Below are 10,730 nucleotides of genomic sequence, written 5' to 3'. Positions count from 1 at the left end.
AGATTCACTTTTAATGTGTTTGTATAATATGATACAGATACATAAAAAACACTCACAAAACAGAATAAATTATTACAAAATATTAAAAAAAAAAGAATATAAAAATGGAGGCAACTCTGCCTGTGGTAGAATGTATACAATGCATGAAAAAAATCTTTACTGCAGATACTAATTTCGTGTTGTAAGATTTATGAGTTTCATGCTTTCATAGTGGTCCTTAGGAGAGCTTGACATTTTTATCAGGTGGTCCACACTGTAAAAAGTTTGAGAAACACTGATAAGTGTCTGTGTGCTTTTGGAAAACATTTAAAGCTGCAGTACAGAATCTTTGAAACAAGCTTAAAACATTTTTAGAAACAGAGCATCTGCTTCTCTTTACAGCTCCTCACTCCACCAGGGCTGTTTGGCTCTTTCTGATAGTGAGCAAATGTGATGCACGTACTGCGGCAGTCATACAGACAACTGGACGGTCCAAAGGTTGGCCTACCTATTACTGGCTGAGGTTTTAGCAGAGTTGTGGCTGAACCACATAAAAATATATCATTAATTTTAATCTCCCTGATCAATTATAATGTTATATGAGTAAAATCAGGTTTTTTTCAGTTTCTGTTGTGCCTGTCACTGCTCCCTGTCTGTTTTCTTACCTGGTTCTTCCTGACCTTGTACTTTCTCCTCACGTTCCCTCTTTCCTCTCTCCCTCTTCGGACTGACAATCATACACAAATAGATTGTATTCAATTAGATGAAAAATTAAATTAATATAAAAAAATACTATTAAGATCGCTAACAAAAAGTCCTCTCTCAGTGTACTTTCAACCAAAAGGCAAATAACCAAACCACATGAACATGTAATAAAATATATAAATATTGAAACACTGATTCGACATTATTCTTGATTTTACACGTTTACCTGAATGTGGCTCCTTTTTTTTAATCTATAATTTTATTGCTAAAGTGTTACGTCCAACCAAGTACTGTATGCTTTTTATAATTTTAGTAGTGTGTCACACAAACAGCAAATATTGTCAAAAAAGTAAGAAATCTTTGGGGGTGCTTTGATTCATTTGTGCTGAAGCACCCCCAAAAATGGGCTAAAATCGCCCCTGATTTTAACACTTGTGCTCAGGTTTTTATTGTTCGCAGAAGACGATATATTTTTTTTTAATGCTCAAACACGGAACTTCTTGTTTCAGATCATCTGAAAACCAATATTGTACGTTTATTTGGTGAATTTTAATTTAACCAAAACGCACTTATTGAAGTTTTCTCCTGTTAATTGGTGCAAAACAGACATGACACCCAGTACTGGTGCTTGTTTCTCTTAATCTATGCCAGAGACTTAAAACTGGTGAAGGTTTGATACTGAAAATATAATATATTTGGAACAATGTGAATTGATCAAAATTTGATTTGGTTGCACTTTTAAATTGTTAATTGATTAAATGTGTTTTTAAGGCTTTAAAATCTATGTGACTAACATCTGTACTTGTGAAGTTGTGAGAGCTCAAAAATACTAGAAAGTAAAGTAACAATCTAAATGTAACACTGAAAAAAATCAAAGAGTAAAACACTCTCCCTCTCCTCACTCTCATATTGACATGCAATTTTACTAGGTACATCTGTGTGCCCCAAAAATATCTGGGCCAGACTAAATCTGCTTCAAACACGGCCCCCACAGTGTGTTTTAAAATAACTTTTAAACACTTTCAAACGTAAAAATCTACCTATAGATGATTTTGATCATTGTTTTTTTTTTCAAGTGATGCATTCAGCTCAGTGCTGACAACATCATTTGAGACCAAAACCTTCTTGATTTTGATGCCTGTCAACTCAAATTTTTGCTTTCTTTCTTTTTCTTAAAAAAAAAAAAATCAGTATCATATTCAGTGTTTGGTACTGCTATTTGCTCTAATGTATTTTGTTTGCTGTCCCACATCATGATATACGGTAAAAGCTTAACCAAAAACTATAGTTGATATTTTGGCTGATATTTTCTCACAAAAACATATCATCTCATATATCAAAAATCTTTCAGCATTCACATTAGATTTTCAGCAGAAAATATTAAATAAGTTGTTTTTTATAAGTGAGCTAACTTGACAGCTTAAATTAAAAGTTTGAGCTTCAATTGGCTTCTAAGTAATTTGTAACCTAACACATCAGAAACCAGCAATCATGAAAAAAATAGCAAGCAGTACTGCAAATTATTGGTCAGTGTCACAAGTCTTTAACAACTCGCTCCACAGTCCTGTCTCCCTCTCCTCACCAACAGATGACTGCCCCTCTTGAGCCTGGTTCTGATGGAGGTTTATTCCTGTTAAAAGGGAGTTTTCCCTTCCCACTGTCGCCAAAGCCCTTGCTCACAGGGGCTTGTATGATAGTTGGAGTTTCTCTTATTATTGTGCGGTCTATAGCTTACAATATAAAGTGCCTTGAAGCTACTGTTCTTGTGACATTTGATTATATAAATAAAATTCAACTGAACACTGATGAGGGTTCCTTCAGCTGTGATTTGGACAAATTCTTTGAATTCTCTCAAAGAGATCAGCAGATGCACATCCCGTGTATCTGGAAAGTAATTGTGGAACCCACACATTAATAACATCTATCACTTCCCTCTTTGTTTTTACAGACAGCAGATTTCACTGGAACTGATTGTTGATTACCTCAGCAGTAGGCGTCACAATCTGTGACAGATTGTTGCTTAAATGCACTGACATATGACTGATTTAGACTGAACAGTGAGAATGGAGGAGACAAATGGTGGTTTTCAGACACTTGTCTATGAAGACGATTTGCACAAGGAAGAGTATCCTCCTTACCATCAGTCTAACAGGATACAAGGTATAATAATTCAAATTTTTATTCATTGCACTCCCATAGTCAGGTTTCTGATTCTTTTGATTGAAGTAGGTTTTACAGAGTTAAGATTTAATGACAGGACCTGATGATCTGAGACAACTACGTGTAAGGTTTACATGCTCTAACAGGATTTTTCTAATCATAAATAAAGAGTACAGAGCAGATGTTAAATAAACTACTAGTAAACAGTAATATTAAATCCTAAAATGATCACATTTTACTCTTTTAAAGCTTCAACCAAGTTATATGTGTGTTACCTGCCTTTAAGCTGAAAATTCATAATGTTCTGCCTGTTTAGTGTCCATGTTCACTATGAGTCCTGGGAGACGCCACAGACTGGCTGCAGCGTGCCTGGCGCTTCTTGCTGCTGTTCTTCTGATACTGAATGTTGGCCTGGGGATCCACTGTAAGTCATTATGAGTTATAGTGCACAGAAATGTTTTCATTATTAAATAATTTCTTTTTTGCAATTTAGCAAATGGTTATCAAACTTTGCCAATAGTCCAAAAAAAGAAAAAACTTCAGAAAAACTGAAAAAAGTCCTGATAATTTTTCTGCCAGAACACCTTCTGTTTTTTGTTTGTTTGTTTGTTTGTTTTAGTACACAACAAAATTGGTTTTTATTCTTTTCTTTTTATTCTCGTCAATTCCAAAACTGTACTAAAATATGCCGGCATCCATCTCCTCATAAAATGACTAAACAATAATTTACAATCTTTAAAATTTGAGCATTTTTATTTTCCTTGAAATGAGTTTGTCCTCATGTAAAGACATGGAAGTGACTTCAAAGTGTTGTCTTTAAACAGGATACCTGGCAAACATTAACAAAAAATGTAAGAATATTTAACAACATCCAGAATACATTTAAGCTGGAATCACTGCCTCGTGGTTCTTTGCATCAGCCAAATTGTTAAGCTGTGGTTTCTATTCTTGTCTGTTGAATCATTGCATTTACTTCATCAATGAAGCCGAGACTACTTTATCCTAGATTAACACTGTAGGATCTCTACCTTACAATATGAAGTGACTTGAGATGAGAGTTGTTGACAGCTAAGCGGTGCTACATGAATAAAACTGAACAGATCAGTGATCCTGTGATTTAGGTTTATTAGAAAAAAAAGATCGATGACTGCAGCCCTCTCAGCACAAGGCTGACAGGACTTTCCCCCCCATATAATAAATAAATAAAACACAAAATAAAACATTAAAACAAAAAAGACAGATTACTATACTAAACTTCCAGATAGACTGCATCTACTGGATTTGTTTTGTCTACGCTTACCTTTCAAAGACAGTGAGGAGCAAAGTACAATTAGAAGTGTTTCTTCTGATGAAAACTTTTCATCAGCAGCAAAGGCATAAGGGTCACTTAAATGGATCACTTAAACTCTGGTTCATGGTGCACATCTTTTTCTCTGCTGCGCTAAAGATGCTCTCAGCTGTTTAACTTTAGGGATGGAGAAAAGTTTGACATATTTCATGACCATTAAATATTAGCGAGGCCTCTGAGAATGAGGTCAAGCTCATGGACTGTAAATTTCAACAAATAAGACATTAATACGACAAACTGCTGAGTGACACAAGAGCCTAGGGGAAGGGCAAGCATGAAGTGAGATGCTGTGTGTGTGTGTGTACACATGTGCTCACACATGTTGGTACCTCTCTCCCCGTAGCAAAGTCCTGAATAAAGTCTGAATGTTCAGTCAATCAAGATCCATATGAGCTGTAAAGAAAATAACCTCAGCTTTTTCTTGGATGTTCAAAGTTTTTCAGTTCATACAGGAACATCAGCAGTCTGGGTGAATGTATCGCTGTTTACTTCCCCCGTCTCATTGAACCTGGTCAGGATGTGTTCAGAGGAAAAAAGAGGAACAGAAAGAATTTTAAAAAGTTAGGGTTTTTTTTGTTGCTCTTGTTTACTTTTAAGCCAAAAATAAAATGAATAAAGCTACAAGGTTTAATATTGAGAAACTTGAGGTGGAAAATGACTTGAGCATTGTATAATTCAAGTAACATACATTGAACATACCATCAAAAAGTAAAATAAATCATAACATTAAACTCACCTTGCTAAGAGATCAGGCTTTTTGCTTCATCCCCTGAGACCAGCTGCACTGAAGCTTTTGTCCTCATCTTTTTCGCTCAGTGAGGTCTTTCCTTTCCTTGGCCATTCCTCTGCCAGCTGCCTTTGCACTGGAAAACCAAAGTGTGTGATCACAGGTGAAGTAAGGGATATTTTTCCAGTGCAGAGTTTAGAGTGCTCCATTTGGTGATAGCCGTTGAGCAACATTTCTAAGGATGTTGAAAAAGACAAATATTTCTGTTTACTATTAGGCAAAATCATCACATAAATCACATTTTCAACAAAAGTTAGAGCGAAGGCACAGTTACAGGGAAAATGTGTCTGTCTGTGACTAAATGTACTGAGGTGAGTAATTTGCTGCCAGCCTGCTTATTGATTCATTGTACTGATGCTACAATGATTTGTACAAATCTTGGAAATCTACAATAACATTTCTAAATAAAACTGATGATGTACAATGTTGTCAAACCACCTGATTTATAATATTGTTACTTAAGAATAAGAAAAGTAACTGATAGGTTTGTAGCTTGAACCCATCCGCTGGAACGTTGAAGACAATATACACTCAACAAAAATATAAACGCAACACCTTTGTTACTGCTCCCATTCCCCATGGGATGGACGTAGAGACCTAAAATTCATTCCAGATACACAATATAACCATCCCTCCCAAACAGTGGTCACAAATCAGTCCAAATGTGTGGTAGTGGGCACATCTGCTATATTGAGATAATCCCATCCCACCTCACAGGTGTGCCACATCAGGATGCTGATCTGACATCATGAGTAGTGCACAGGTGTACCTCAGACTGCCCACAACAAAAGGCCACCCTGGAATGTGCAGTTTTTTGCGCTATTGGGGGTCTGGGGACCCAGAACCGGTCAGTATCTGGTGTGACCACCATTTGCCTCATGCAGTGCAACACATCGTTGCATGGAGTCTATCAGATTGTCAATTGTGGCCTGTGGAATGTTGGTCCACTCCACTTCAATGGCTGTGCGAGGTTGTTGGATATTCGTGGGAACTGGTACACGCTGTCGTATACGCCGGTCAAGCACATCCCGAACATGCTCAATGGGTGACATGTCCGGTGAGTATGCTGGCCATGCAAGAACTGGGACATTCTCAGCTGCCATCTGCCCTGAACAATGTGAACCATGATTCATCCGTGAAGCGCACACCTCTCCAACGTGCCAGACGCCATCGAATGTGAGCATTTGCCCACACAAGTCTGTTACGGCGACGAGCTGGAGTCAGGTCAAGACCCCGATGAGGACGACGGGCATGCAGTTGAGCGTCCCTGAGACGGTTTCTGACAGTTTGTGCAGAAATTGTTTGGTTGTGCAAACCAATTGTTCCAGCAGCTGTCTGGGTGGCTGGTCTCAGACGATCTTGGAGGTGAACCTGCTGGATGTGGAGGTCCTGGGCTGGTGTGGTTACACGAGGTCTGCGGTGGTGAGGCCGGTTGGATGTGCTGCCATATTCTCTGAAACGCCTGTGGAGACGGCTTATGGTTGAGAAATGAACATTCAATGCACGGGCGACAGATCTGGTTGACATTCCTGCTGTCAGCATGCCAGTTGCATGCTCCCTCATTGCTTGTGGCATCTGTGGCATTTTGCTGTGAGACAAAACTGCACATTCCAGGGTGGCCTTTTGTTGTGGGCAGTCTGAGGTACACCTGTGCACTACTCATGATGTCAGATCAGCATCCTGATGTGGCACACCTGTGAGGTGGGATGGATTATCTCAATATAGCAGATGTGCCCACTACCACACATTTGGACTGATTTGTGACCACTGTTTGGGAGGGATGGTTATATTGTGTATCTGGAATGAATTTTAGGTCTCTACGTCCATCCCATGGGGAATGGGAGCAGTAACAAAGGTGTTGCGTTTATATTTTTGTTGAGTGTAATTACACTGCAAAGCAAGACACAAGTAGGCAAGCTTCTTCATGTTTCTCGTGCATGGGAGAGAACCGGACAGACGCCGTTCCTTTGCTTGACCCCAGTTGCTCTCGTCCGTTCTCCCGTACCACTGTTCTTTTATTGAGGTTACATGAATATGTATAAGTTCATTAACATATGACGTCTACATACACACAAAGAGTACCTTGCCTGTGTGTGTGTGTGTGTGTGTGTGTGTGTGTGTGTGTGTGTGGCCTGCTGATCAAAGGGTCAAACATCCTTGGTCAGGAAGAGGGTAGCCTCACCCTAGATGGTTCATCCTAGATAACACGGTGAGGAAGTCCTGCAGTTCATCTAAACAAAGAGCACTTAGACTAGAACAGACGCAACTACGTTAATCCTACCATAAAACAATAAGACACGGTATGACCTCTCATGCTCCCAAAGTGCTGTCTAATACACACAAAGTTTGCAGACTATCAAGGATCAAAACCTCTACCAATCTACAACTAATTACAAAACTCTAAGCATATATAAGTAAATATTTCTAAGCATAAATGACAATCAACAATACAAATCTAACAGTAACCGTATTCAACAATTGCAGATAACAAACTCACAGACACTCACCTCACGCTCGATGATACCGAACGCATCAGCAAAGAGCTCATCAACCTCCAGGATACTTACAAGACTGCAGTGGAAACCATGAAGGATGCCAGGAAGCAGCTGGACAGTGAGATGAGCCGTCAGACACAAACCAACTGGGAGCTTGAACACCAGACAAAACGAAGCAATGACTATAAAAGTCAGATGGAAAAAATCACAAAGGAAATTGAAGCCATGAGAACACGCTTATCAATGCTTAGTAAGACCGGTTTCATTGTTTCTGTATATGATACAATTGTAAAAGCATAATGATTTGTTTCATAATTTTCTATAATGGTGGTATTTTCTTTTGGAAACAGGCGATGGCTGCAAACACTGTCCTGCAGGATGGATTTTAATGAACTCTGTATGTTACTACTTCCCCTTGAAGTCAAATGAATTCAAAACATGGAAGGAATCCAGAGATTTCTGTCAGCTGCAGGGAGGAGATCTTATAATCATAGACAGCCAAGATGAAGAGGTTTGTTAGTATTTCTGTGGAGCGGTGTTCATGCAGATTTCTGAAAATTTATCTTTGGTTTTGTTTCTTTTTTCGTTAGAACTCAACAGTCAATTATTTGATAAATCATCAAGCTGCCCCGACACAAACTCGTGACCTGGTCTGGGAGTCTGACGTTCCTCGCCGTGTGATACCTTGGATGCCTCACAGAGACCCTGAGTTTCTGGATTGGATAAGCAGAAGAATAAATCATCAAGATACGCCTCATCCCCCAATGGGCTTCTGGATCGGACTGAGAGACGTCCATGAGGAAGGGACTTGGAAATGGTGGGATGGAACATTACTTGCTGAAGGGTAAGAGTTCAGTGTCATTTAAAATGACTGCTTTCATTTCAAACATGAAGAAATATAAACATAAACAACAAAAGTGTACTGTACATTGAGTTGTCTCCAACAACACTACACAGCTTATTTTACCTGCTAGCATGAGTTAGGAGGCATTATAAACTTATTTAATCCAATCCCTTTGATGCAATTAAAATTATCAGCTCAATATCATCTATATGTACAGCAATGACATATATGCACATATATGCATACATACAAATACACATCTCTATATACACATACATATGTAATGCAATATGCAATGCACAATGCAAAACAACAATCTACATTACTACAGCAAAGGGTGTACCCGGCCTTTTCCGCCTACGGTGGCTGGGATAGGCTCCAGTCCCCCTGCTACGCTAAATTGATTAAATAGAATACAACAGATGAACATATACATTCGTACTTCTACTTTTTTATGTTTTCATTTTGTTTTAATTATACACTTAGTCCATTCTCCACATACAGATATACAAAAACTTCTTCTTGGTCTTTGAATACTGTGCATCTTTTCATTTAATGTAGCATGTAATGTAAGATTTGCTGGAAATTTCACATTAAGAATGAAAAGTACGTAAAGTAAAGTTTATATAGTTCTTTTTGAAGACATAAAAGCAACAAAGAACTGTACAAAAGTTAAAACACAATTAATATCAAGGTAATCATTTTTTGAAATAACAAAAGAATGTCAGGAGGAGGCCTGATTAAACGTATACACACGGTGAAACTTGTGTAAATCAGCGGTCAGTTGTGTTTGTCCTCCTGAAGGATAAATTACACGAATAAGATAAAAGGTGAATAACAATTAATGTGAATCGCGTGAAAGGAAATCCTGTCTCAGCAGTGTAACTTGTCGTTTGCTTCAGGTACTGGAATGATGGAGAGCCAAATGATATCAACAATGAGGACTGTGCAGCGCTGTATCCCAAAGCAAACTTCTACAAGAGCTGGAACGACGTTAAATGTGATGCCCAAATGAAATGGATTTGTGAAAAAGCACCAAAACCACTGAGCTAAAATATCTGCAATAATGCATCACAATCTTACATGAACACAAGTTGCTATCAGACAAATCTCTGTAAGCATTTAATAAACCTTTTAGCATATTAGCAAATCTTACAGCTAACATGAAAAAGCATTATTCAGCACATTTATATAAAGTAAACTGCTGTTTAAAACTGTTATGCCCATATGTGTACCCTGTATTTATCTACAGCAATGCTACAGTAAATTGTTCATCTAAAATATATACAGACTTACAGTGTTTTACATTATTAACACAATATTATACCAGTATGTCTGTTTACACCTCATCTGCTGATGAACACATTAAGAAACACTTGTGCCTGGTAACAATTAAAACTGCAGCTTTAATAACCTGTTTCTTTTAGCAGCCTGTGTACAAAAGGAAAGATGATAAATAGAGAGTCAAAGTCATTATTTATACTTTAGTCAGTATTTTTAACTGTAGAAAATATTTTGGAAGGCTAATAACATATTTCTGGAATATTTGAATTATATAAGACTTCAACTTAACTGGATTACTGGATAATTTAGAAACGAGATCAAGCATGTTGGTGAGCATCTGAAGGGATAATAAGTGAATTTTGTGGCTGCTTCCTGTTATTCATTTTAGGCCTGACAGAGTAGCTGCTGTCCATCACGTGTACAGCGCATGATATTATCAGTTTACTTCTTTAAAAGAGTTAGAATATGTTCCTCTAAAAATCATAACTTTTGAAAAACAGTTTCTAAGACAAATGTAAATGTCAGAAACAATCTAAATAAAGAGAGAGCATATCTGCAGAGGGAAAACAGTGTCTGAGAATATTTAATGAATCGTATATTTCACATTCAAAAACTAATTTCTGAGTGTGCTAAGGCAGCATAATTGTGACAAAGGTGAGGGATGTATGAAATATTCTCTTTACCAAAATAGTTCAAACTCATGTTTATTTAAACTTCTTCAGTTCCATGAATGAAGTCTGCATTTCAGTCATTAACTGTCATCACAGGGATGCTTTTTACCAAATTTTCAGCACCAGTAGTGGCTCGTTTGAACATTCTTTCTAGTTATGGTGCTAAGCTTTCCATCTCTAGGTAGGTCCACGACAAGTTTAGCACAAGACACAGTGAGACATGAATGGGCAAATGAATGGTGGTAATGAGGAGACCACCCACATGTACCAATCAATAATGTGCACAAATCATTATGAAATTCTGCTTCAGCTTACAAAAGTTATGTGCACTTTTGTGGCATTTACATCTCTTTGGTTGAGATAAAAAAGCCAGAAGATGGTTACGACTGAACAAATGAGTCACAGGATAAAAAGCACAACAAAAGAGGAGTTTGATGTGGCTAATGTGATCGTACTG

The 10,730-nt window shown here is 37.8% G+C and overlaps 1 protein-coding gene across 1 annotated transcript; it reads left to right on the top strand.

Annotated features, from left to right (window-relative positions):
* The first annotated feature begins 2,747 nt into the window (after positions 1-2,747).
* On the top strand, positions 2,748-9,872 carry LOC147307374 (uncharacterized). Its single transcript, XM_086275481.1, has 6 exons — positions 2,748-2,844; positions 3,161-3,268; positions 7,464-7,724; positions 7,825-7,985; positions 8,065-8,318; positions 9,221-9,872. Exons 1-6 carry the CDS (start codon positions 2,748-2,750, stop codon positions 9,369-9,371), a joined length of 1,032 nt encoding a protein of 343 aa, XP_086131607.1. The 3' UTR covers positions 9,372-9,872.
* Positions 9,873-10,730: the final 858 nt, after the last annotated feature.

The sequence above is a fragment of the Aulonocara sp. 'chitande type north' Nkhata Bay genome, linkage group LG19 (assembly GCF_057382095.1).
Source record: "Aulonocara sp. 'chitande type north' Nkhata Bay isolate Kocher_YH1m ecotype deep benthic linkage group LG19, A_spYH_male_GT1.1, whole genome shotgun sequence".
Taxonomy (NCBI): domain Eukaryota; kingdom Metazoa; phylum Chordata; class Actinopteri; order Cichliformes; family Cichlidae; genus Aulonocara; species Aulonocara sp. 'chitande type north' Nkhata Bay.
This window is presented reverse-complemented; position numbering and strand designations above follow the sequence as displayed.